Source organism: Arvicola amphibius, chromosome X (assembly GCF_903992535.2).
Source record: "Arvicola amphibius chromosome X, mArvAmp1.2, whole genome shotgun sequence".
NCBI lineage: Eukaryota > Metazoa > Chordata > Mammalia > Rodentia > Cricetidae > Arvicola > Arvicola amphibius.
The window spans coordinates 136,463,566-136,489,966 of NC_052065.1; the positions used below are offsets into that span (position 1 = coordinate 136,463,566).

Here is a 26,401-nt window from a genome sequence, read left to right on the forward strand (position 1 = left end):
TGGTAGGTCCCTCTCTTTTTCCCTCATTTCTCCTCTCCTATCCTATTTATTCCCTCTGTCCATAAGCCCTGCCGATCCCTCTTCTGCCTAACTATTGGGCATTCAGCTTTTTATGCTGGCAAGATGAAATAGCAACACACCTTTACATAATTAAATGCAGCACAAACAAATATAATACATCTTCTATTTCCACCTGACTGCTTCCCCAGCACCTCACCACTGTTGTCTATGACCCAGGTTACTGCCTTCTGCTCCTTACCATCTCAGTTCCAATGCAAAGGGTTGAAGTCTGGCCCTACCTGCCCAGTGATCCATGTAGGTGGTGAACATGCTGCTTCCTTATAGATCAGTACTAAGGATGTAAAAGTTTTGTCAAGGATTCTGTACATGGGGTGTCAAAATAAGCAGACCAATTCCCAACAGCACCTTCGAAGGACATGATGACAGCATCCTGCTTCATCAACTGCTCACACAAAACACTGAGAAGGGACTACATGTTTGGGATGGCTATTGGACTGCATCTGATTTGATTAGAACCAGGCAGAAGTAGATGGGGTATAACACCTGGGACCTGTGGTTGTATCAAGGTTAGCCTCCCAAAGCTATGAGGGATCTAGGTTCTGAAAAGCCCAAGGATAGGGATCATTGTCAGTCAGGCTTTGGAACAAAAGGCTCCCTCTCTACCTCAGGTCTCAAATCTGTTGCAAGTATGGAGAGCATAATATCTCTGTATGTATCTATGTATCTATCTTTCTGGCATTGAGTATGAAAAGGAAGAGTGACCTTAATATGTCAAAATCTCCCAATTTTTATTCACTCATTAATTAATTTAAGGGTTCCTAGGTTCATCCATGGCCAAGGACCTAATAGAAAGTCCCCAGAGGCTAAAAAAATGGCTCAGGGGTTAAGAGCACTGACTAATCTTCCAAAGGACCTGGGTTCTGTAGTTGGTTGTTTTATTACCCTTTAACTTTTTGCTCTTTTGGGGGGCCCACTATCCAGGTCCCAAATAAACACATGGAGGCTTATTATTACTTATAAATGCCCAGCCTTAGCTTGGATTATTTCTAGTCAGCTGTTTCTTAAATTATCCTGTCTATCTTTTGCCTCTGGGTTTTAAATTTTCTTTATTTCTGTATATCTTTTCTTTCCTTCTTACTCCGTGGCTTGCTGTGTAACTGGGTGACTGGCCCCTGGAGTCCTCTCCTTCTCTTCTTGTTCCTCCACTTCCTATAATGTTGTTCTCCTTCTATTTACTCTCTTTATTTTATGTGCATTAGTGTGAGGGTGTTAGATCCCCTAAAACTGGAGTTACAGACAGTTGTGAGCTGCCATGTGGGCGCTGAACCCCAATCCTCTGGAAGAGTAGCCAGTACTCTTAACTGCTGAGCCATCGCTTCAACTCCCTAACAGGTGTTTGAGATGGGCAAAGAATCACAGCTTCACAGAGTTAAACAAATGTAGCATAAAAGAATACAACACATTTTTGCATCATTAAAACAAATGTTCCACAGTATAAACAAATGTAACACATCTTAATATTCCACAACAGGGTTCAGTTCACAGCACCTACATGGCTGCTCATAATCATCTGTTACTTCCATTCCAGGGAATCCGATGTTCTCTTCTGACCTCCACAGGGACTAGGCATGTACATAGTGCATATATATGCAGGCGAACATTTATGCACATAAAAATTAAAATAATAAAAATGGTTCCTGGGGATTTTGAGCCTTCTTTAAGACTCTAGCAACCTGCCTGGGCTTCTCTCAAATTCCCGAGGCCTCTCATTTTGCTTTGGTCCTCAGCCTCCAAGGCTTCTACAAGCTATGAGGTTCCATCTCCATGCCTCATTGAATCTTAAGGGTTCTGGTGCCTCAGAAAAGCACATGAGTACCCAGACATAAACTAAGTGTTGGGCCACCAACATGTGATGACTTTATAGACCTCCAAGTGAAATAAAGGCTGCCAGCTCTGTAGAACTTCAGAACCCACTCTCCAATACCTGAGTGGCAGCTGTGACTGTAACCCCTAAAAGTTTCCAAGGGTTCAGATTTCCAAGGGTTCAGTGGTCAAGACTTCTGAGGGATCTAAGAATCCTACACACACAAACACACCCCTCCCCGCCCTCAGGACTCTAGTAGCTGATGGAGACAGCAGGGTGTAGTTGCTCAAGTGTCAACAAGAGACTGTGCCAGACACTGATCAGCCTCCCAGTTTTCTCCCTCTATGACCATGAAAGTACAACCTATGCAAGTATGATGTGTACAGTCACCATTACTGTGTGCTAGACCCTGATGACCAGGGAAGAGTCTAACAGCTAGTGGGGGACATAGCAGAATTGACAGTGTGGGAAGACGTCCAGGAAGGTCTGTACCTATAGAGCAAGGCAAGCACAGTGTACATCTGATGGAGCGAACATATAAGAGAGGGTTAGCCAAAGGGTTGTTCTGCCTGACTTCTACATGACAAAGCCAGAATCTGCACTAGGAGAGCACCTACAAAACAGTGACAATTTGGCATCTGTTTGTTTTAAGATAGGGTCTCATGAACCTCAAGCTGGCCTCAAACTCATTGTAAAGCCAAGAATCATCTAGAATTCCTGTTTGTCCTGATTCAATTTTTCAAATACTGGGACTACAGATGTGTGTCATAATAATGAGAATATTAAGTGTTGGGGATGTAGTCCAAGGCTTTATGTCTGCTAGGCTAGAACTATAAAAATTGAGCCACATCCTGAGTTACCAGGATTTCTTCTGAAAAGAACCCAATGGTTGACAGGCAATGGGACACTTAAGAAAGGTCAAAAATGGGACTAGATCATCACTTTTTACTTACTTTTTGTACTGGATTTGTGCTGGATCCAGACTTTTTTTTAAGACAAGGTTTCTCTGTGGCTTTGGAGCCAGTCCTGGAACTAGCTCTTGTAGACCAGGCTGGCCTCGAACTCGCAAAGATCCGCCTGCCTCTGCCTCCAGAGTGCTGGGATTAAAGGCACGCACCACCACTGCCCGGCGCTGGATCCAGACTTTCTTTTTTGTTTTTTTGAGACAGGGTTTCCCTGTAGTTTCTAGAGCCTGTCCTGGAACTAGCTCTTGTAGACCAGGCTGGCCTCGAACTCAGAGATCCGCCTGCCTCTGCCTCCCGAGTGCTGGAATTAAAGGCGTGCACCACCACCGCCCGGCTGGATCCAGACTTTCTAAACCTAGTACTAGCATGCTTCATGGTCTGAGGATATCTGTTCACAGAAGGCACTGCCCAAGGGGCAGGCAGACACAACTAGATACACCCCTTCCCTTGGTCCATTGGTGGTATTGTTAAACAGCCAGGATAGAGAGGAGGGCCCAACATTCTAGGAGTCCCCAGAAGCTGCCCACCTGGACAGGGGAAGAGAGGTATCAAAGGCAAATCCAAGGAGGTACAGCACTAACAGAGGCAGTTGACACAGCTTCCCCCTCAGTCTAAAACACCACCTTTAATCCCAGCACTAAGGAGGAAGTGATATGGCTGGGCAGAGAAAGGAATATAAGATGGGAGGAGACAGAAGCTCAGTATTCAGTCTGAGGTTTCGTAGAGATGGCATTCAGTCTGAGTATTTGTAGGGACAGGATGGCCCCTTTGGTCTGAGGATTCAGCAGAGGTAAGAACTAGTGGCTGGCTGCTCTGCTTCTCTGAGCTTTCAGCATTAATCCTATATCTGACTAAGGGTTTTATTATTAAGACCAATGCTATCCATGCTACATAGCTAGGACTCTGCATCCTGGGACAACCCCTGCTCCCTAATCACCCAGAGTCTCTTAACCAGTACTGGCACCACTTCTTCCTACACAGGCCCACCTTCACATCCTCTTCTCAAGCCAAGGCCTGGCAGTTACTCAGGGGAGCCACTGACCACCCAAGGCTGAGTTGAGTTAAGCAGGGGTCCCCATCTCCTTGTCTCTACATCGGACACAGGGGGCTGAAATACCTGGGGCTGTAGACAGGGCAGAAGATGCCTGACTGGGGATGGGACTGGCTTCTGAGGACACCTGGTGAGAGGCTCCAGGCAGTGAACTGGAAGATACCTAGCCGGGGAGGCAAAAGGAAAAGAGATGGGTGCTCCATCCCAGCCGGGAGCCAGGCATATGACACCTGCAAGTATGCCTATCATCCTTAATGGATCCTTTTAAAAAGAATTAACTGTTTTATGTGTATTAAGTGTCTACCTGCATGGATGTGGTGCCTACAAAAGCCAGAAGAGGGCATTTGATTGCCTGAGTCTGGAACTAGAGATAGTCGCGAGCCACTATAACATGGATGCTGGGAACCAGTCAATTCCGGGTCTTGGGGAAGAACAGCAAGTCACAGCTGGACCGTCTCTCCAGTCCTATGCCTACCATTCTTGACAGACCCAGCCACTCAGGAAATAAATACAGGAGGTCCCACAGGCTACCAGGAAGAGGCAGGCAAGGTGTACAGTTGTGTCCGCCTCAGCTGGTTCTGCAAGTCAGCCAGGCCACATGGCCTAGAGTCTGCAGTGGGGTGGCGATACCTAACTACAACAGAGTCCATGCCCTGGCTCTGTTGGCCAACAGGTACGAGAAGCCAAGAGGTCAAGGCCACATGGCCATAGCCTTCCACAGCCTGACCTCCCTCCCACCCAGTGACACCAAGAAGGGGACTAGGGGCTGATTGGCTCCAGCTGAAAGCAGGGCCCATAGACTGCAAGTTCAGGCTGGACTCAGGGCAGGGCGAGGCAGGGGGCAGGCCCAGCTGACCATTCCTCCTCCCTTAGTCAGCCTGACAGCCCAGACACTCTGCTCAACCCCCCCCCATCACCTCCATAAGGCAAGGAGGATAATGCCTTCAGTAGAGCTCCCCTCGGCAGTGGGGGCCACAGCACCTGTACTCCACTAAGAACTGGCCAGTAGTCTCTTGGGCTTCTAGAGAGCTGGCCCAGGCCAAGGGGGCAGGGTGGGAAAAGAGCAGAGGGGACAAGCAGCAGGTGATTGTTGAATAACCCACAGAGGCCACAGACAAGACAGCTGCGGTGCGGGGTGAGGGCTGCAGACATCAGTGGAGGAGCTGCTTCAGACATGCATGTGGTGTGCTTACATGCATACTGTAAAACACCCATACACATAAAAATAACTGGCTGGGTGTGGTGGCACATGCCTTCAATCCCAACACCCTGGAAACATAGGCAGGTGGATGCTGTGAGATGGAGGCTAGCCTGATACACATAGCTTCAAGCCAGCCAGGGTAATACAGATCTTGTCTTAAAAAATGTTTAATTGAGGGCTAGCGAGATGGCTCAGAGGTTAAGAACACTGACTGCTCTTCCTGGGTCCTGAGTTCAATTCCCAGCAACCACATGATGGCTCATAACCATCTATAATGAGATCTGGTGCCCAGAACACTGTATACATAATAAATAAATAAATCTTCAAAAAGAAAGATACTAACCTTGAGGTTACATGCCGCACAGCAGTTGGGAATCAGCAAAGGGCAGTCCATCCCGAGTAAGCCTAAAGCAATGAAAGCCCAGAGGGAGTTGGAGAAGAAAGACAAGTGAAAAGGGAAAGGGTTGACTACCTGTAGGTGACTCTGGGAGATGATCTCTTCCCACAGCAGTAAGACGCTAGGTTCAGTCAGGGTGTGGTGGCACATGCCTTTAATTCCAGTCTGTGTGAGTTTAATGACAGCTTGGTCAGGCCAGCCAAGGCCACAAATAGTGAGAACTGTGTCGAGAAGAGAAAGAGAGAGAGAGAGAGAGAGAGAGAGAGAGAGAGAGAGAGAGAGAGAGAGAGAAGAAAGATTCTCATTTATCCCCCTCCAGCTAAAGAACCAGACACCACCACAACTGCACAAATATCAATCAGGGAAAGGACTGACTGGACACAGCTGTCTTCAGGGGATAGATGGCAATGTTTGAGAATGGACTGCTGTGCAGAAGCCTACAGGAACTCAGGGAAGCAATTTGGGAGAAAGGCAGAGGAAACCTACTAGTTCTGGGCTGGGGCTGGGACTCCTAAGCATGTTAGGACAAGCTGGGCCTGTGTACTCAGAAGCTGCACTATGAGAACTGTAGGGAGGGAAGGCTCCTAGTTCCTACCTTTACTTCTAGAAAAGGCAATGGCTTTCTTACAGTTACTGTCCCTATCATGTCTCCCCCAGGTGTTACTAGAGCCAGGAACTCAAGAATCTCAATGATTGATGGCCATACCTGTGCTCCTGGGTCAGAACAGTATTTTCCTGGTGTCTCCCTGGATAGTAACCTTGTATGAGAAAGCAGTCAGTGGTTAGCTGCCAATCCTCCTAGACACACCCAAATGCACATTTTGAACTCGTCATAGTGAAAGAAATAGTGTGCTACACTTTTTTTTTCTTTTGGAACCTTCAGCAAAGGAGTTCTGATGCCTCTATTGGGCATGGCCTAAGGCCCTCTAAATGGAAGCAGTGGTATTGCCACTGTCCTTGACCAGTTTACAATCTCCTTGGTAACGTAAGTTATCTTCCCTGAGAGTTTAGAGTGGGGGAGAGCCCAATTAGCGATGACGACCGCAATCACCTCCGGAGGCTTTTAGTTGGCCTCTTGAGAGCAACCAAGTACCTATCATGGTGCTCTTTGTGGGCTCTTCTGTGTAGGTAGAAGCGTTGTGGGTGGGTCTCCGGCTCCAACCTCCCAGCTGACAAAGGAACACAGAGTCCCAAGCATGGCGCTTTGCGCTGTTTCCTGTAGCCTTGAGGAAAACCAGAACCAGTGATCTGCAGCCCCATAAACTAGAGAAAGAACATCTGCGTGACAGCCCAGTTTCACTGAGGAAAAAACTCCTTTTTTTCAAGTCTTAGTATGTTGTTAGAATATTAGTTACAGCAAAGTCGGTGAACGACTCCCCGCCCAAAATGGCCAAACGGAAGCTGGTTTCTCTTGCCTATGTGTCGAAACCCCATTCGCTAACGCGCAGCTCCCAATTCCGGTGTCCAGTCATCAACGCGTTCTGCGTAAATTTAGGGCTGGCCTCATACACATGCGCAAAGCGTCGTTGCATCTATGATCCCTGCGTCTGCTAGAGTGTCAACACCACCCAATGGCTGGGACTCTATGGTTACTCGCTGGAAGATAGGCCTCCTATATAAGGCATGTGCAGGCGTGGGAGCGTCTCTTTTCCTCCGGCGCGGTGAGTGAGTTGTGTCGTTGTTGTGTTCTTGGTTCTTTCAGCGTTCGTTTTTGGGACTCTTAGATTTATTTTAAATTTCTATTCTTACTTTGGCCATTTCATTACAGCTACCGACGGTCCTATTGTCATCATGGGTCGCCGCCCCGCTCGGTGGTGAGTGCTAAATCTACATATTGTTTTTTCTACTGTAAATACGGGGAAATGATTACATTTCTTCCCAAAGACATTTCTTGGGGGCGGGCCCTCCGTTACTCAGCGACCCTGAACTAAAAACTGACCCCAGGGGTTCTTTTAATACTTTACTGGGAGCTTTGTCTTTTCAAGCTTGTGGGATGGTTGACTTAAGACTAGTTTTAAAACGCTTGTGTAGAACTATAAGCATGTGCGTATGCATCCAATCTTCTGTCTCTCAAGTAAACCTTATCACACAGATTCCCATGTCCTTTTGGTGACTTCTGTATCCATCTTTATTTCTCGGCCTTGTGCATTGTGGTTTTAACCGGACACCAAGTGCCGGCCAAGAGTTTGTAGGCGCCACCTAGCCGCGTGCCTGCAGAGGGCGCCATATTCTCTTCACGTGGTTGAGGCGGGTTTTATGTCATGCTCACACATGCTCACACATGCTCACACGACTTAAATTGTGCTTTCTCACCCTATTCTGATTAGGGGAGATATTGGTGCTTAGTTTCTGTCTTATGTTGCAGGCTGTTTAATATTACCTTAGTGTTGGTTTCTGGTAATGGAGACTGAATTCACGGTTGGTCTTGTCCCGTTCTCACTACTTAAGCCTTGCTGTATTTAGTTGCTACACCTAATCACACTTGACTTCCTCCTGCAGTTACCGGTATTGTAAGAACAAGCCGTACCCAAAGTCTCGCTTCTGCCGAGGTGTCCCTGGTAAGTAGTGACAAACTTGCAAATTGGATCTGTGGTGCTGTCTTATTTCTCACTTCATGGGCACTTAATACCACGTGTTTTCAGATGCTAAAATCCGCATCTTTGACTTGGGACGGAAGAAGGCAAAAGTTGATGAATTCCCGCTTTGTGGCCACATGGTGTCAGATGAATACGAACAACTCTCTTCCGAAGGTGAGATCCCTTTTGTTGATCGACTTTTCTTCCTGTTTAGGCATTAATCTGAAATTTTCTGCGTGATTTATTCCACTAACTACCTCCATCCCCAGTCCTGCCTCTACACTATCCTGTTTTAAGTGCTGTATTTGTCCCCACTCAGCTCTGGAGGCTGCCCGTATTTGTGCCAACAAATACATGGTAAAGAGTTGTGGCAAGGATGGCTTTCATATTCGAGTGAGGCTTCACCCTTTTCATGTCATCCGAATCAACAAGATGTTGTCCTGTGCTGGGGCCGACAGGTAAGATAGCAGTTTGCACCCTTTCTCATGATCTGGCCTTAATGTTGGGTTTGTTTCAGCAGTCAATCAAGGTAGATGGGCTGGAAACATGGCTTGGCTCTGGCTAGGAGCACTTGACTCATGTAGAAGACCCATGTTCCAAATGACTATTTGGGGGATTTTTTGTTTTTTGCAACTAATTAAGCCGACCAGCTACCTTTCCCCATGGGGGCCTGGTGTGCAATGGTTGCAAACAGCAGCCTCCTTGGTAGTGTATGCAGCCTGTTACCCTGTATGGGTTGCCCTAAGGGACCTTGGAGACAATTTTCTGGCACTTATTCAAGTCTCTGATCTCAATGCTGTCTCCAATGTAGGCTCCAGACAGGTATGCGTGGTGCCTTTGGGAAGCCCCAGGGCACAGTGGCCAGGGTTCATATTGGCCAGGTCATCATGTCCATCCGCACTAAGCTACAGAATAAGGAACATGTGATTGAGGCTCTTCGTAGAGCCAAGTTCAAGTTCCCTGGCCGCCAGAAGGTGGGTGATAATTCACTTCTGCTTGCTTTTTTTGTTTGTTTTTTGTTTTATCGGTTCAGAGACTGATCCTTGTCACTGAGTAATTTTTTTTTTGTCTTCTGTCTCCTAGATCCACATCTCAAAGAAATGGGGCTTTACTAAGTTTAATGCAGATGAATTTGAAGACATGGTTGCTGAGAAGCGACTGATTCCTGATGGCTGTGGGGTCAAATATATTCCTAATCGTGGTCCCCTGGACAAGTGGCGAGCCCTACACTCCTGAGGGCTTTCACGGTGCTCTCCTGTGTACCCTACCAAATCATGTTCAGTAATAAATCTCACATCCAGTCTGCTTATGTATTTGTATCTGATTCTTAAGTCCATGAGGTTTGGTTAAACAGGGCAAAGTAGTGGAGTGGGCATACACACAGTTAAAATTGGTGACTTTATTGGTTATATTTTGCTTGATATGTATATGAATACAGAGTAAATGCACCATACAGTGGATATGTGGCCCAGAGACAAGGCTGGCCCATATAGTTTAGCCATTTGAGAAGCAGGATTAGTTACATCTAAAAATTTTGAAACAAACCTGTAGTAAATAGTGCTATGAACAGTTCTTTATCTGGTTTTACAAAAACCAGAAGTTTTTGTAAATAAATTCACATATGAGTTTTCTTTTTAGTGTGAGCTCATTTTCTGTAAGGTTTCTAGGACACTTAGTCTTCCTATCTGGCTCTTGAGGTCAGTTGCATAAATCTTTTAGGCATAGTCTGAGTTCTTTAGCCCATTCCTAGTCCTGGAACCTCCTTTGTCTGTGCACCTGACTACCTGAGTTGGAGTTGCATATACTGACAAGTCCTATTTCAAAAAGGAATCAATCCCAGGACATTTGATATACTAGGTAAAACACTGCCAGCCCTGTCTTCCTCTTGAAATAGCAAGCAGCAGAAAGCCCACATAAAAACAGAAGGAAAAGCTGTATTTGAGGCCTTGCTTTAAGCTCCATAAGATGCCAATGTCCTAGTCAAGTCATCTGAAAGGCCAAGTTACCTAGCCCAGCTGAGATGGCAAAAGTAACAGCAGCAGAATAGCCCAACATGAAGGGTTGGGGATGCCCTGAGCTGCCTGGCCCAGCTCCACCTCCACAGGATAATGGTCACTGATTCTGAGAGCCTGGGGAGGGACAGCAAAATGGAAATGTCAGTGCTTGGGGTTGAGGGGCTTTCCTGTCAACTTCCCTCCACAATTCTGCCCTTAGCCATTGTGCAACCCTTGTGCCAACCCAATTTCTCTACCTCTTCCTCAGTCAGCTGAAAGCTCCTGGGGAAGTTGAAGGGAGCTGCAGCCCTCAGCAGTGTCTGACAGCCCTGCCCATGCATCACAATTCGGTCATAGGTACAGTTGGTGCTGGCCCTCACTGTAGTGTCCTCCCCATCGGAAATCACCCAGTGGAAGCCTGCTTTAGTACGCAGTAGCAGGCTGTTAAGACGCTTTTTAGTCAGTGATGCACAGTCAGCATTGAAGTCTCCAAGCAGAATCACATCCTAAAGATGAAAACAAGCAGTTGGGTTTTGCCACAGGAAAGTCCCACCATCCCCTCCTCTGTTCAAGCTATCACCCCTACCTCACTTTGCCAGCGTTGGGAGACATCCAGAAACACATCATATAGGGCATTCAGCTCCTTCTCTACATCCTTGGGACTAGTGTGGAGTGGAACCAGAACCACATTTGGAAGGACTGCAAAGCCCAGGAAGCTAAGGCTGCCACAGCTGCCAGCCTTTCTCACACACATCCACTTCTGTTTCCCCTTAGGAACAAACCCACAGGAGAGCCAGCCACACCCCCTCCTGTTTACATATGCCAGGCCCACCTTTCTTTCCCTCTTACTTTTGCTAGGGAGAGTAAACTGGGCCACAAATGGTTCTCTGGCGAAAACATCATCTGTGTCGTTGTACTGGTAAGAACTCAGGACCTGTGTCTTGTCAGACCTGGGAAAACCAAGAGGTGGGAAGTAGTGGCCCCACATCTTACGCAAAACAGCAAAGCTTGTCAAGGAGGAGCACTCTTGGTTCCTTGTTCTGCCAGTTTCATGTGGGTACAACCTTTTTTTCTAGAACTTCTGGTTCTTTTTTCTTTTTAAAAATTTTATTTATTTTTTTCTTTTAGGCAGGATCTCTATTATGTAGTCCCAGCTGTCCTGGAACTCTAGATCAGGCTGACCTTGAACTCACAGAGATCCTTGTGCCTCTGCCTCTGAGTGCTGGGATTAAAGGTGTGTGCCACCACTTCTAGCATAGAGTTTTTCTTTTTATCACCGGGGATAAATGTGTACCCTGCCACTGAGTTATGCCTCCGGCTCCCGGGAACTGTTTTTAAGATTTATTTTTATTTAATGTGTATGAGTGTTTTGCTTGCATGTATGTTTGTGCACCATGGGTCTGCAGAGGTCAGAAGAAGGTGTTCCATCCCCTGGAACTGAAGTTAATGATGGTTGTGTGCTATTGTGTGAGTGTTGGGAATAAAACAATAGTTTTCTGAAAGAGCAGCAAATGCTCTTAAACCACTGAACCATCTCTCCAGCTCTACCTAGAACTTCCATGAGATTTTTTTGAGATCCATTTTCATTATTGCCCATTTGGTCTTGAAATCATGGCCTCAAGCAAATAGGCTAACTAGGTCTTCAGACCACCAGGACCAGATAGAATTGTCTTTATGAAGGTAGAATTAAACCCCTGTACTCACCGGTAGATATACACATACTTCTCCTTGTATGTGCTGCGCCCCAGTAGGGAGCTGTTTAGGAAGCTGTAACTCCTGGAACCCTCAAATCTGCCAGAATAAGAACCCAGAGTTAGGGCCCTTGAGGCTCTGGGTGGAACCCCGATTAGATTGACAAGACCCTTCTTTTTTAATTTAATTTATTTTATTAGGTACAGGATTCTGCCTACATACATATATGCCTGCATGACGGACTAGGGCACCAGATGTCATTATAGATGCTTGTGAACCACCATGTGGTTGCTGGGAATTGGTTGCTGAACTGAACTCAGGACCTCTGGAAGAGCAGCCAGTGCTCTTAACCTCTGAGCTGTCTCCAGTCAGACAGGACCCTTCTTTACCTATTAAGTTCTTGAAGCAGAAGGGAGACAGTTTTCTGGGAAGAATCCACCACCTCCTGAAGAACCGTGATATCACATCGGGCCAGGATCTGCAGGGAATGAGGGATACCAACCCAATTAAGGGGTTGACATATAAAGACCAGGGTAGCAGAAGACAGGAGGACTAGGAAGAACCCAGAAAAACAAAGAACATCATTCCATTATACCTTCCTCTTTAGAGGAAGAGACTGGTAATTAAATGATAGTTGAAAGGCACTTTTCACATTTGTGTACTCACATTTCCTGATGCCCCTTCCTTTTTAGTGCATGTCCCTGGTCAGGCAGAGCTGAGGGCTTTTGGTCAAGGTCCTTAGGGACACAGATTTCTGCAACAATGAACTTAACTTACCTGAATTAAGGTATCCATCACTGACTTCTTGGCCACCTTAGGCTGTGCCAGTCTCTGGGCATTGAAGGCACAGATACGAAAGGCTTCAGCCCCACCAGCCAGAAGGATGAGCAGGAGAGACAAAACAAGGCCATGCATGGCCATATGTGGCATCAGGAGCCTTCCAAAGGAATCCAGGTTGTCCAGAGTGCATTGGCACTGTAGCTGATCTCAGCTAATTGGTACTCTTCCTGCTACTGGCCCTGAATGTTTCTTGCATCTCTTCCTGGGAAGTGTTTCAACTTCTGTACACTAGGCTTGACCACCTGATAAGATACATGTGGTATGGCATAAAATTTTCTAGGCATGGTAGAGAAGCACTCTGTCATTTAGCAATTCTCCAGTCCTGAGACCCTGTCTTTCAAAAAACAAAAACAAGGCTAGGTGTGGTAGCATACTCCTAAAATTCCAGCATCTGGGAAATGAAGGTAAAAAGATCATAAGTTTGAGGCCACCTTGATTTATATAATGATACCCTGCTTCAAAACACAAGCACAAGCCATGGGCAGTGGTGAAATGCCTTTAATTCCAGCACTCAGGAAGCAGAGGTAGGCATATCTCTGTGACTTTGAGGCTAGCCTGGTCTACAGAGTGAGTTTCAGGATAGCCAGGGCTATATAGAAGAACCCTGTCTGAAAAAAAAGCAAACCATAAACATAGCCACCATAAGCAAGGCCCACCATCTGTATCTGAAGAAATTTATGGACAAGAAATTATCATTGGCGGCGGCGGGGGGGGGGGGGGTGTGTGCTGGTCGATGATATGCCAATACACCTTTAATCCCAGCACTTGGAAGGCAGAGACAGGCAGATCTCTGTGAGTCTGAGGCCAACCTGGTCTACAGAGTGAATACAAAAAGGGGCTGGAAAGCCAGGTGGTGGCACACGCCTTTAATCCCAGCACCTGGGAGGCAGAAAGCAAGCAGATCTCTGAGTTCGAAGCCAGCCTGGTCTACAGAGCTAGTTCCAGGACAGCAAGGACTGTTACACAGAGAAACCCTGTCTCAAAAACCCAAATAAATAAAATGCAAAAAGGGGCCGGGGGGGAGGGGTGGAGGCTGGAGAGATGGCTCAGCAGTTAAGAACACTGGCTGGCCGGGCGGTGGTGGTGCACGCCTTTAATCCCAGCACCCAGGAGGCAGAGGCACGCGGATCTCTGTGTCTACAAGAACTAGTTCCAGGACAGGCTCCAAAGCTACAGAGAAACTCTGTCCCGGAAAAAAAAACAAACAAACACTGGCTGCTCTTCTAGACCCAGCACCCACATGGCAGCTCACAACTGTCTGTAACTCCAGGTCCAAGGGATCTGACACCCTCACACCAATGCACATAAAATAAAGTTAAATAAATTAAAAAAACAACAAAAAAGAATTATTGAAGTTAAATAGTGGCAGATATGTACAAGGAATCAAGCCTTTTAAAGACTCAGTCCACTAGCCTAAAACACAAGCACAGTGTACTGTTACCAGCCTAGATATGCAGAGTTTCTTCATCTTCTCTAGTTGAAATTGTGTACTCAGTAAGTATAACTTCTTTGCCAAAACTGAGGCCAGGAATTCACAGAGGGTCAGCGACAACAACAAAGTTTCTGTCTCTATGTTTGTCTTTAATCCTTTTTTTTTGTTTGTCTGTTTATTTTCAGACAGGGTTTCTCTGCCCTAGCGGTCCTGGAACTCATTCTGTAGACCAGGGTGGCCTCAAACTCACAGAGATCTGCCTGCCACGAGTGCTGGAATTAAAAGTGTGTGCCACTACTACCTGGCCCCATCTTCCTTATTAAGGGTAGTTAACATTTCAGTCTATGCTCAGACACACTTTGTCCATTAGCATTGGGGTATATCCACTACTTGGATTATTTTGTTTACTTTGTTTTTTGAGACAGGATCTCTTTGTGTAGTCTTTGCTGTCCTTTGCTGTCCTGGAACTCATTCTGTAGACCAGACCTGCCTCTACCTCCCAAGTGCTGGGATTAAAGTTGTGCACCATCACTGCCAGGCTCTTATTTAATTTTTTTTAATATGTGGTACTGGGAATTGAAGATGAGGCCTTACCCAGGCTAAGGAAGTGCTCTATCACTGAGCTATATTTCTAACCTTGTAGTGTTTCGTTTCTTTTTTTTAAATTTTTTTTTTGTTTGTTTTTCGAGACAGGGTTTCCCTGTAGTTTCTAGAGGCTGTCCTGGAACTAGCTCTTGTAGACCAGGCTGGCCTCGAACTCAGAGATCCGCCTGCCTCTGCCTCCCGAGTGCTGGGATTAAAGGTGTGCGCCACCACAACCCGGCTAGTGTTTCGTTTCGTTTCTTTGCCTGTTTTTTTTTTTTTTTGTTTTGTTTTGTTTTTGTTTTTCAAGACAGGGTTTCTCTGTAGCTTTGGAGCCTGTCCTGGAACTAGCTCTTGTAGACCAGGCTGGCCTCGAACTCATAGAGATACGCCTGCCTCTGCCTCCCAAGTGCTGGGGTTAAAGGCGTGCACCACCACCTGGCGGTTTTTTTTTTGTTGTTGTTGTTGGCAAGCTGACTTCAAACTTCTGATTCTCCTGCCTCTACCTCCCCACACTGGAATTACAGGTGTATACCACCAAGCTTGGCTTGTGCAGTGCTGGGGATAGAACCCGGGGCCTCATATGTTGGCTATGTAGGGAAGGATATACTATGTTAAGTCTCATAACTAGCCAAACACTGTATTATATGATTATTATATGATCTTCCAGCTCAGCCCCCTCCCTCTTTTTTTTGGTTTTTTGAGACAGGGTTTCTCTGTGTATCCATAGGTATCCTGGAACTCACTCTGTAGACCAGGCTGGCCTTGAACTCACAGAGATCTACCTGCAGTTGCCTCCTGAGTGCCAGGATTAAAGGTATGCACCACCACCACCACCCAGCTCTAGCTCAGCCATTTTGAGTAAAGCAAGCACCTCAATTTCCTAACATAGAACTGCTGATTCATATGATGGTTTTATTTTTAATTTTGAAGGAACACCAAACTGCTCTCTATTGCTGTTGTGACATTTTACATACCCACTAACAGTGCATAAGGGTTTAATCTCATTCTTTTAACCTACTTCCTCAAAATGTCGAGAAGCAGCTGGGCAGTGGTGGTGCATGCCTTTATCACCAACACTCAGGAGATAGAGGCAGGCGGATTTCGGAGTTCTAGGCCAACCTGGTCTACAGAATGAGTTCTAGGCAGCCAGGGATACACAGAGAAACCCTGTCTCAAAATATAAACAAGCAAACAAACTGCTGTGTACCATTTTCCACATAGGCCCACTTCCTAGCCAGGGCAGAGACAGTCCCAGATTCAAGAAGGTCCAGTTTATCCTATCCATATTAGAAAATCAAACATGAACCTCTTCAGGCATTTTTTTCTCCTTCTTAACCTTTTTTTCTTTTTTAAAAATATGTATTTGTATGTGTATGTATGCATGTATACATGCATCTATGTGGAGTCTGGTTTTTTACTTACAGCACGTGAGTTCCAGGGATCAAACTCAGGCCATCAACTTTAACAGCAAATGTTCTTTTTTTTTTTTTTTTCAGAGAAAACCCTGTATCTTTGGAGCCTGTGTTGGAACTAGTTCTTGTAGACCAGGCTGGCCTCGAACTCACAGGGATCCACCTGCCTCTGCCTCCCAAGTGCTGGGATTAAAGGCGTGCGCCACCACCGCCCAGCGACAGTAAATGTTCTTATCTGCTGAGCCATTATACTAGTCATCTCCCTCTTTCTATTTGTGACATGGTATGTACTTTCCTTTCCCTCTTTTCTTTTTTTTTCATTCTCTTGGTTCATATACAGGTCTCAATTTATAACCAAGGCTGACCTGTAACTCACTATGTTACAGTCCCAGGCTGGCTTCAACTTTATTGGGTGCTACTGGTGCCCCTTTTTGAGCATGTCTCTGGTTTACCTTTGTCTCAGGTTCACCTCTGCCTTACCATATCTTTTGGGCTCAGCCTTTTACTGTACTGTCCATGTCACATTCTGAAGCATGAGGCCCTTTGCTTCTGTCTGCTTGCTTTTCTCAGTCACCCTGTCACTTTCTCCTCTCTGTTAGTTTCATTCTATCTGTCTTGTTCTATCTTCCTGGTTCTGCCCATCTCAGTGTTTCTGTTAGTGTTTTCCTGCCTGGCCTTGATATTTGTTTCTCTCTGGCCATCTGCTCTGTCACTCATGCTTATTTTTGTCTCTTTGCACTGGTGCCTATTCTGGGATACATGTGAGCATTGGTGCAGCTTTGTACTGACCAAGCTACATCTGAAGACTGAGACCGCTAGGACTCTGGGAAAGAATCTCAAAGAATGACTGGACCTGGCCCCAGCCCAATGCCTATCCTAGTCTTCCAAGACCAGCCTTAGTTCTGGATCAAAGTTCCCTTCCCCTCTTAAGCCCCTCCCCAGGTAGTAGAGCAACCTCCTCCCTTTCCCTAGCCCTCATTTTCATACCTCTGCCGACCAACTTGGCCCCACGCCTGCCTCAGCCTTGAACCGATTGAAACACTCGACAGAATCGCAGCGCCAGCCAGGTTACGGACTTGGGGTGGGGAGAAGAGGAAGCCTGCTTTCAGACCCACCCAAGAGCCGGTCCCACAACCAACTCCCTAGTCCCCACAAGCAGGGTTGGTCTCCGCCTCTCCGGCCAGGAGGCGGTGCCTAGGAACTGGTCCTGCCTGTCCTCCCCGCCCAAGACGGGTGGTGCCTGTTCTGATCAGACAGCAGCCACTCGCGCCGTCCATCATTGAGTAGTTACCTGAATCTAGGGACCACGGTGAAGAGGTTTGCTCGCTCATTCTCTGACCCCTTTCCCGCAGCGGGGAGCGAAGCAGTCTTCTTTCTCTCTAGGTACTTAGGCCTTCCTAAATTATATTTGTCAGAAAACCCAAAGCAATGGACCTTCTGCACAGGATAGGCAGCGCGACTGGCTACCGAGTCCTTTCAGGTCCCCGTTGGATGACTATGGAGTTAGAAAAAACGTCCCATGGGAGGTCAGGCGGTGGTGGTGCATGCCTTTAATCCCAGCATTCTAGAAGAAGATGGATCTATGTGAGTTCGAGGCCAGCCTGGTGTGAGTTTCAGGACAGGCTCCAAAGAAAGAGAAACTTGTCTCGAAAAAAACAAAAACAAAAACATTTCTCATGGGCAGAAATTTGTTACTTTTGCTACCACATGAACGCTAGGCAAGTACTCTATCATGTACCCCCAACCTTCCACCCGCCAGCTCACTGGGGCAAATACTACAGTACTATCAATAAAACTGAATTTTAAAACAATACCAGGATGTGGTAGGTGGCATATGCTTTTAGAGTTTGGGGTTAGCCTGGTCTATATATTAAGTTCCAAACTAGCCAGGGATCACAGTAAATCCCTCTCTAAAAAAAATCCTCTTGTGATGCCCACAGAATTTGAGAGACAGAGGCAGGAGAATTGCTGTGACTTGAAAACGAGCTTGAAGTTAGTGTGGGCTGCATGGGACTAGACTGCTTTAAATGGATGGGGCAGATAAAAGGGCATCTCTGAGGCTTCCTGGACGCCAACCTGGTGGAAAACGTGACCCCAGGCTCAATAACAAACCTGGCTTCGAAAGTGGAAAGGCACAGAATGATGGTCGCAGAAGCTCAATGCCCTTTTCTTGCCTCTGCGGATAATCCGATTCACACGGGGTGGGGGAGGGAGAGATAATAAGTAAAAGAGTTCCACCAGCCTAGGCCTTGAGTGGCTTCAGATAATGGTGCTGCGCAGCTCTAGTCACCTACAGACACTACTAGAATTAAGGCACCAAAGAGACGCTTAGCTTCTGGTGGTATCTAATCAAGACTCTGACGGGGAAGAGGGCGGGGCGAGGATAGCGTAGACCTGCCCCCGGCAGCCGTCAAGCGACCTAGGTCTGTTTTGCGACAACAAGCATTCCCGGCTCGCTTTCCGGCAGGTCCGTGGAGTCTGAGGCCGCCAAGGCAAACTCTGGAAGTACGTTTGGCTGCCCACAGCCATTCTGTCTCCTGGCCTGAGTAGCAGCACTTTTCTGTCCGGAGAGCGGTACTAGGGAGGCTCTGAGCTGCCTCACGAAGTGACCTTAGTTTAGCCCTCTGCTAGTTTGTCGGAGTTCCCTCTCCTGAGCATTGGAGGGCACAGGCTGGCCCGGGGCAGGAGGAGCTCCGGGCTGCGGAGTCAGGACCGGAGGAGATGCCCCTCCACGTGAAGTGGCCGTTCCCCGCGGTGCCCCGGCTCACCTGGACCATAGCCAGCAGCGTCGTCATGGGCCTGGTGGGCACCTACAGCTGCTTCTGGACCAGTGAGTGGCCAAAGGCCAAGGGAGAGTCACAGGCCCCTAACCTGGCCAGAGTTGGAATTTGGTTTGGGTACTGGGGATGTGGCAGGGTCTCTTCTAGCACAGTAAGAATTCTCAGGCAGGTGGAGATGAGCAAGAGCTTGAGACTGACTTCTCTTCCCAGAATACATGAACCAACTCACCGTGCACAACAAGGAAGTGCTGTATGAGCTCATTGAGAACCGAGACCCTGCCACCCCCCTCATCACGGTCTCCAACCACCAATCCTGCATGGATGACCCTCATCTCTGGGGTACTGTACCAGTGTGCTTGGGTTCAAGTAGGCAAAACAGGAACAGGCCCCAACCAAAGACAGAATAGATTCGCTTCTCACCAGGCTCTTCGGGAAACCATGGAATTGTTTGTGGGATATACTGCCTAGTTGCTGGAAGTTTTGTGTTCCCCTTAGGATTGCTCCAAGGGAATGTTATTTGGACAGGATATCAGGAATTTAAAAGGAATATGGAAGTAGTCATGTCACATCAAGGGCTTTCCTTTTTCTTAGGGATCCTGAAACTCCGCCACATCTGGAACCTGAAGTTGATGCGTTGGTGAGGAGCAATAGACCCCTTGAAGTGGCCCATCCATTTCTGCCCAGATTTGCCTGCCTTCTCTGCTCAGTAGGAGGCATCCAGCAGTCCAGGAAGGGCATGGGTGGGGCCCCACAAGCCCTTCTCTTGAGCTTCATTCTGCATGACAGTGATGGCAGGCATTGTACTGGGTGGGGAAAGTTGGGGACAAAGACTAGAAGTTTTGAAGGTAGGGATGACTGGGTCTATTGCTGCTCTAGGACCCCAGCAGCTGCAGACATCTGTTTCACCAAGGAGCTGCACTCCCATTTCTTCAGCTTGGGCAAATGTGTGCCTGTATGTCGAGGTGAGCTGCTCCTCTGGTAGGCATGTCCAGGCCTCCTTTGGGGGTAAGGAAGCTGATAGTCAGTGTCTCTGTCTTAGAAGGACTCAGGGGAGCCATGGCATGACAGTATAAGTAACAGAGGGTAGGGAAAAGAATGACCTTTTAGATTCTCTGCTGCTGCCTGAGGATTGTCCAGAATTCTAGCATGAGAATTCAAGGAGCCGGGCGGTGGTGACACACACTTTTAATCCCAGCACTCGGGAGGCAGAGGCAGGCAGATCTCTGAGTTCGAGGCCAACCTGGTCTACGAGAGCTAGTTCCAGGACAGACTACAAAGCTGCAGAGAAACCCTGTGTCGAAAAGCCAAGAGAGAGAGAGAATTTAAGGAAGCTTTATTTGTTGTCCCTTCTTTATCTATTACTCCTCTCAGGGAGAATAGTGTGGTGCTATCACTTTATGATGGTAGTGGGGTAATGTATAAAAGCCAGAGGGTTTCTTTCTGGGAGAACAAACAAATTGGTGGGGTGAGGAACCTTGGATTGAATGATCACTCAGTGTCTTTCACAAGCCCCTAGAAGTTGGGGCCATCTTTTATGTTATTTTATTACTTAAAATAATACCAATCCAATTCCCACTCCCTCCCCTCCTCCCACTCCCTCCATACACCCTCCCACCCCACCCCCTCCAACCCTAAGAGAGGACAGTGCACCCCACCCTGTGGAAAGTCCAAGGCCCTCCCTACTACATCTAGGTTGAGCAAAGTATACATCCAAGGAGAATAGGATCCCAAGAAGCCAGTACATGCAGTAGAGACAAATCCCAGTGTTATTATCAGTGCCCCCTCAGTCTGCCAGTTGGGGCCATCTTGATCCCCATTTTCCAGATAGAGCTCAGAAGTCATGACCTTGGACAAATTTAGGATTCAAATCCACATTTCCTTTTTCTCTGGGGAAGCAGATTTGTTTTCAATGAAAAAATGAAAGAAAAAGTCTAAAAATGGGCAAATAAGCCGGTGGTAGAGGCACACACCTTAATCCCAGCACTCGGGAGGCAGAGGCAATTGGAGTTCGAGGTCAGCCTGGTCTACAAAGCAAGTTCCAGTACAGCAAAGGCTACAGAGAGAAAGTTTGTCTCGAAAACCAAAACAAAACAAAAATACCAAAAGTGGGGGGCATGTGCCAGGTTCCACAGTAGAGAAAAGAAAGGTAGAAAATGTCTAAAGGGATGGAAGTTTCTATTTCCTTCTTTCTTTTTTTTTCTCTTTTTTTCTTTCTTTTTTTTAAGATTTATTTATTCATTATATATAGAGCATTCTGCCTGCATGTATGCCTGCACACGAAAAGAGAGCACCAGATTTCATCATAGATAGTTGTGAGCCACCATGTGGTTGCTGGGAATTGAACTCAGGACCTCTGGAAGAGCAGCCAGTGCTCTTAACCTCTGAGCCATCTCTCCAGCCCTATTTCCTTTTCTAAGTGTTCCAGCAGAGACTACATCATCTTGCTGAATGACAGTGGCATTTTCTCCCAGGTCCTGCTCTGATAATGTCAGTATTCTGATAATTTACACCTGTCCCTGACTCTAAGATCCTCTTCTGCAATCTCAGAAGTCTTGTATGTATTTGTCTTGTTTTCATTATTTTTCTTTTGTTTTCAGTTTGGGGGACAGAACACAAAGACTTGTGCATTCTAGGCATATATTCTACCTCTGAGTTATATTCCCAGTTCTGTTAATTTTTTTTGATCTTTACCTAGAATTTATTTCAGTTAAAAACAGGATCTGAGATGGTCATGATGGCCTGTGTCTGTAATCCCATCCCATCACTCTGTAAGTAGGAACAGGGACATGAGGATTGCTGTGACTTTGAGGCCTGCCTGGTTTACACAGCAAGTTCCAGACTAAACGGGACTACAGGACTACGTGGTGACTCCTTATCTTAAAAAAAAAAAAGCTAGGCGTGGTGGTGCACACCTTTAATCCCAGCACTCAGAGGTCAGAGGCTGGTGAATCTCTGAGTTTGAGGCTATCCTGGTCTACAGAGCTAGTTCCAAAACTGCCAGGGCTAAGAAGAGAAACCCTGTCTTAAACAAAAAAGCTAGGTATGGTGGCCTATACCTTTATTCCCTGTATTTGGAAGGTGGAAGTAGGTGATTTACCATGAATTTGAGGCCAGCTTGGACTGAAGACAGAGACCCTGTCTCAAAAAAAAAAGCTCATGTGCACACACAAGTGTGTGTGTATACAACTGTGTGCCCGCATATACAGAAAAATTGAGGGCTAGAGATGTGGCTCATTGGTATAGTTTGTGCCTATTCTATTCCTAGAATTGTAAAAAATATAAAACAAAAGCTAGAAAATGAAACATTAATTTCAAGGACAGCAAAGATCTAATTACATGTGACTGAAACAGTTTGCAATACAATTTCTGTGTTAAAACCATTTTTCTCTAAGACTTTGTATGTTGGCCTTTAAGCACTGAAGAAGTGATTTTACACAAGTAGAAATAACATTTGCAAAAGCTAAAAAGTGTAAGCCTGTTCCAAAAGCATATTATCCTTTTTACTTCCCCATTTCAAGCTCAGCGGGTATATACCAGTGGGTTTTGCTAGAGGAGCAAACACCTTTAGTTACTACCCTTGCTCTGTGTAATGCCATCCCAAATAGGAAACCCGTGTCTCTTTCTGTTCCCTGAAATCATTCCCACTTCTGGCCCCTGAGTGAGCTGCCAGATCAGGTCCCTATTGAGGTTGGACTGAGACTCCTGAATTCCTAACCACATCTTCCAAACAGCAGGCTTAACAGAACAGAGGAAAGGCAATTCTTAGTGTACTGACCTGAGATAGCCCCAGTGTTGCTCTGTCTCCTGTGAGACACCCCCCTCGGTCCCATTTTATAATATTAGTATATTTACCTGTTCTGTCAGCCTCCTCCCTTCTGTTTCCTGGTTCTGTCCACCCTATGGTTATTCTTCCACTATTGTGGAGAGTCTTATTATATCTAGGTGATTCAAGGTTGCTAGCCAGTAAAAGGCATTAGGTCTCTACATCTATAGTGTGACTGATAGCTGGGCTACCTGGATGATCCAGGTTTGTGTTGTTATCTTTCCTCAATCTAGTGTGATTATCTCAGAATATATCCAAGGTTTTACTAGCCTCATGGCAGCTTGACTCCGGTTTTTAGTTTGTTTCAATCTTTTTGTTTGTTTTTTGAGCCTTGATCTCACAGTAACCCAGCTGGCCTTGAAATACCAATAGGTCCTCCCTCACAAATTTCCCAGTCTCTTCTATGTTTTCTGTTTACTAAAGTGTTCTACCTTGGTCCAGAAACCTCAAGCAAGGTCAAAGCAGTGGCTTCCAAAGAGTAGAGAGCCTCTGGAGCTGATTAGCAGTCAGCAAATGGGTGTGTGTTGGGGTGGGGCAGATTCCAGCAGGGCAGGCCATAGGGGAGGAAGGCGGTGGAGTTGCCATGGTTATCATTTCTGTAAAAGATACTGTTTAGCCAGGTGTCTTGACGAATACCCGTAATTCAGCACCTGAAAAACTGAGGTAAAAGGATTGTCACAAATTTGAGGCAGTCACTGGGCAGTGATGGCTCACACCTTTAATCCCAGCACTTGGGAGGCAGAGGCAGGTGGATCTCAGTGAGTTCGAAGCCAGCCTGGTCTACAAGAGCTAGTTCCATGACAGGCTCCAAAGCCACAGAGAAACCCTGTCTCGAAAAACCAAAAAAGAAAAAAAATTGATCCAGTCTGGGTTACATAGTAATATCTATCTCAGAAAAGAAAAGGAAGGTGCTGTTTGCACATGACAGGCACCAAGAGGTTGAGAGGACATTGTTTTGTTTTGATATAGGATGTTACTCTGTGACCCATCCTGACCTCAAACTCACAGCAGCTCTCCTGCTTCAGCCTCCCAAGTGCTGGGATTATAGGCATGAGCCTCCATGCCCATCTTGAGAGGAGGATATAACCAAACCAAAAATGTGAAGGGTCAGGGTAGCAGGGAGGAACAGACTCTGAAAATAGTTGTTGTTGGTGTCTATGGATCATGCTGTAAGAGATGAACTTTTGCCTCCATCCTAATGAGGGTGGATCAGGAGTGGGCCCCTGATGTGTGAATCTACTTCACTGAGGTTTGGAAAGCTTGATATCTTCCCCAGAGAATGGATCAAAGAGAACAGATCTTTCTCTGCAGGAGATGGTGTCTACCAGAAAGGGATGGACTTCATTTTGGAGAAGCTTAACCATGGGGACTGGGTACACATCTTTCCAGAAGGTCAGTTGGGTGCTTGGTCAGGGTCCTTCAGCATGCATGGTTTCAGATTCCAAGCCTTGTCTCTGTATTCTCTCACTAGGGAAAGTAAACATGAGTTCTGAGTTTCTGCGCTTCAAGTGGGGTAAGTGTTGCTGTTCAAGCTGACACAGCCAAGTACCCCATTCAAAGATGGCCCTGTGAGTTCCTGGCTTCATTCCCCTCTCTGGTGGATGTGTCAGGGACATTGGGAATGGGACAGGTGGTGAGTCAAGGACTAGTCTTTTAATTGAGAGACAGTAGAAATGACACTGGCCAGAGATTGGCAGGGCAGCTTGGCCCAACTTGTGCCAATGCTTCTGCCTCTCTCCTAAGTAGGAATTGGACGGCTGATTGCTGAGTGTCATCTAAACCCCATCATCCTGCCACTATGGCATGTTGGTGAGCCAGGGACTGGGGGTAGGGAGGGGACTTCCTTAGATGTTTTAAAGGGGATTGTGGGTTGGATGGCTGAAAGAAGTACCTGGGGCTCTCTTCCTGGTACCCTGGTGCACTACTTCCCCCAATGGCTGGCTTTCTATCCATTGTGCTACAGGAATGAATGACGTCCTCCCTAATAGCCCACCCTACTTCCCCCGATTTGGACAGGTGGGTAGGCACTTCTGACTCTTGTCTATCTATTTGCCTGTTATTTACCCTGTGTCTCCTAGCCCATACTATAAAGGATTGGTTGAGAATTTGCTGAACATGAGCATGTAGTGGGGGAGGGAGCTAGGTGGGACTTTTCTGGAAGTAAGGCCTTTAGAATAAGAATTGAAAATCAGGATGGGGTGGGATACAAGGTAGAGCAGGATAGGCCATCTCAGGATTAGGCTGTCCCTTGGATACCACCAAGCCCAGCCGCCTGTTTTAAAGAGGGAGAGTGGCCTTCAAGAGCACCAAACCCATTAGGCGAGGCTTGGCTCTGACTCACCACATTGTTTGGGCTGGAACTATAGGCTCCTTGTCATCCTTGATGGCCTACCTCCTTACAGAAAATCACCGTGCTGATTGGAAAGCCCTTCAGTGCACTCCCTGTGCTTGAGCGGCTCCGGGCAGAAAACAAGTCAGCTGTGAGTTATCACCCAAGGTCCCCTAGGTGTCCTTGACCTTCCCAGCCCCTCAGACTCCCAGGGTACCACAGTCATGGTCCCTGAGGAGTGCAGGCCAGCACCATCCTTGCTCTCAGGTGGAGATGCGGAAAGCCCTCACTGACTTCATTCAAGAGGAATTCCAGCGGCTGAAGATGCAGGCGGAACAGCTCCACAACCACTTCCAGCCTGGAAGATAGGCTATTCCTGCCCAGTCTGTGCCCTGAAGTCCTTAGCTGAGGGAGTACTGGAACCTCCAAGGTTTAGGAAGTAGTGGTGCAGGACCTTGCCCAAGCCTGCTTGACTCTGTACTGCCTTTGAGATTCTTCCCTGCACAAAACTGAGGCTGGAAGATGAACTGATGCTTTTAACTCAGATAGATTGGCATATAATCCCTGCTGGGTACTCTTTTTTGTTTGTTTTGAGACAGGGTGTCTCTGACTGTCCTGAAATTCTATTTGTAGACCAGGTTGGCCTCAGACCACAGAGATCCACCTGCCTCTGCCTCCCAAGTGTTGGGTTTAAAGGTGTGTGCCACCATTGCTCAGCCTGGATACTCTTTCTTATCCTTGAGCATCTGACTCCTCTTGGTCTCTTGGACTAAAAGAAGAGCCTTGGCTTTTCCTCACACTTGGCAGAGAAGGGAGGAAGACTCTTAGGCAGGGGCTAGTATTGGAAGGGAGCAAAGTAGGCAGTTGAGCAACTAATAGGAGAATAGGTGTCCTGGCCATAAATGCAGAAAGAGAACCCAAATGGCCCCTTGGATGGGCTACTACCACTTGCCTACCTTTGCCCAGGGGCTGCTTACAACATCCTCAGGGAAGGCTGTCATTCTTCCACCTGAGGTTCGCCCACAGCAAGGTTTATCCTTGGGTGGCCTCCAAACAAGAGCAAGTCTTGGCCCAGGATTCAAGCCCAGCTAAACTTAACTAGATGTTTCTGTTAGATGGCAGAAAAGGGGCCCCCAAGACCTGAACATGAACCACTCGCATCAGGGCCTACATACTTCTCTAACCTTTTTGCCTTGACATCCCCTATGTCCTGAGATCTGGATTTTCATGTTTTTAGAGTAATAAAATATTTGTGTTATGCCACTATACCTCTTTCTTCTGTGTAGGAATGCAGATGGGAAGTACCTTGCTGGACAAGAAAACAGGACCCTTGAGCCTGGATACAATGGGGTCATTTAAGTAGATGGACATTGGGATCTCACTATGCATTGGCCACTCAAGACTTCCATTTTCACCTGAAAAATCCCATAAAAATATGG

The 26,401-nt window shown here is 46.8% G+C and overlaps 3 protein-coding genes and 1 non-coding gene across 7 annotated transcripts; 3 read left to right on the forward strand and 1 right to left on the reverse strand.

The window, feature by feature from the left end:
- The first annotated feature begins 7,214 nt into the window (after positions 1-7,214).
- Positions 7,215-9,384, forward strand: Rpl10 (ribosomal protein L10). The gene is made up of 6 exons (XM_038316817.1): positions 7,215-7,313; positions 7,999-8,057; positions 8,142-8,249; positions 8,395-8,533; positions 8,887-9,049; positions 9,159-9,384. The coding sequence occupies exons 1-6, from the start codon at positions 7,291-7,293 to the stop codon at positions 9,309-9,311; spliced, it is 645 nt and encodes a 214-aa protein (XP_038172745.1). The 5' UTR covers positions 7,215-7,290; the 3' UTR covers positions 9,312-9,384.
- LOC119805622 lies at positions 8,703-8,838 on the forward strand. Its single transcript, XR_005283940.1, has one exon. It is a non-coding gene; the product is annotated as a small nucleolar RNA SNORA70 (small nucleolar RNA).
- A 70-nt stretch (positions 9,385-9,454) lies between the features above and the next one.
- Positions 9,455-17,191, reverse strand: Dnase1l1 (deoxyribonuclease 1 like 1). Its single transcript, XM_038316816.2, has 8 exons — positions 17,018-17,191; positions 12,539-12,843; positions 12,151-12,239; positions 11,774-11,860; positions 10,919-11,019; positions 10,656-10,768; positions 10,327-10,575; positions 9,455-10,204 (listed from the first exon to the last, which is right to left on the reverse strand). Exons 2-8 carry the CDS (start codon positions 12,689-12,691, stop codon positions 10,082-10,084), a joined length of 915 nt encoding a protein of 304 aa, XP_038172744.1. The 5' UTR covers positions 12,692-12,843; positions 17,018-17,191; the 3' UTR covers positions 9,455-10,081.
- Positions 17,192-18,475: 1,284 nt separating this feature from the next.
- Positions 18,476-26,228, forward strand: Tafazzin (tafazzin, phospholipid-lysophospholipid transacylase). Of its 4 annotated transcripts, XM_038317104.1 has the most exons (11): positions 18,476-18,535; positions 18,662-18,860; positions 19,021-19,149; positions 19,402-19,447; positions 19,687-19,772; positions 23,945-24,025; positions 24,105-24,146; positions 24,377-24,442; positions 24,597-24,649; positions 25,036-25,113; positions 25,230-26,228. In XM_038317104.1, exons 2-11 carry the CDS (start codon positions 18,752-18,754, stop codon positions 25,329-25,331), a joined length of 792 nt encoding a protein of 263 aa, XP_038173032.1. In that variant the 5' UTR covers positions 18,476-18,535; positions 18,662-18,751; the 3' UTR covers positions 25,332-26,228. The 4 variants fall into 4 exon arrangements, with proteins under 4 accessions (XP_038173032.1, XP_041910326.1, XP_038173033.1 ...); XM_042054392.1 differs by having other exon boundaries at positions 18,490-18,860; XM_038317105.1 differs by having other exon boundaries at positions 18,490-18,860; positions 24,380-24,442.
- Positions 26,229-26,401: the final 173 nt, after the last annotated feature.

Coding starts and splice junctions, on each gene's coding strand:
- Rpl10 (XM_038316817.1), top strand. CDS start 7,291: ATGGGTCGCCGCCCCGCTCGGTG. Junction 7,314..7,998: donor GGTCGCCGCCCCGCTCGGTG/GTGAGTGCTAAA, acceptor TTCCTCCTGCAG/TTACCGGTATTGTAAGAACA. Junction 8,058..8,141: donor CTTCTGCCGAGGTGTCCCTG/GTAAGTAGTGAC, acceptor ACGTGTTTTCAG/ATGCTAAAATCCGCATCTTT.
- Dnase1l1 (XM_038316816.2), bottom strand. CDS start 12,691: ATGCCACATATGGCCATGCATGGCCTTGTTTTGTCTCTCCTGCTCATC. Junction 12,240..12,538: donor TGATGGATACCTTAATTCAG/GTAAGTTAAGTT, acceptor CATTCCCTGCAG/ATCCTGGCCCGATGTGATAT. Junction 10,576..10,655: donor CCCAACGCTGGCAAAGTGAG/GTAGGGGTGATA, acceptor TTTCATCTTTAG/GATGTGATTCTGCTTGGAGA.
- Tafazzin (XM_038317104.1), top strand. CDS start 18,752: ATGCCCCTCCACGTGAAGTGGCCGTTCCCCGCGGTGCCCCGGCTCACC. Junction 19,448..19,686: donor AACCTGAAGTTGATGCGTTG/GTGAGGAGCAAT, acceptor TTGCTGCTCTAG/GACCCCAGCAGCTGCAGACA. Junction 19,773..23,944: donor ATGTGTGCCTGTATGTCGAG/GTGAGCTGCTCC, acceptor CTTTCTCTGCAG/GAGATGGTGTCTACCAGAAA.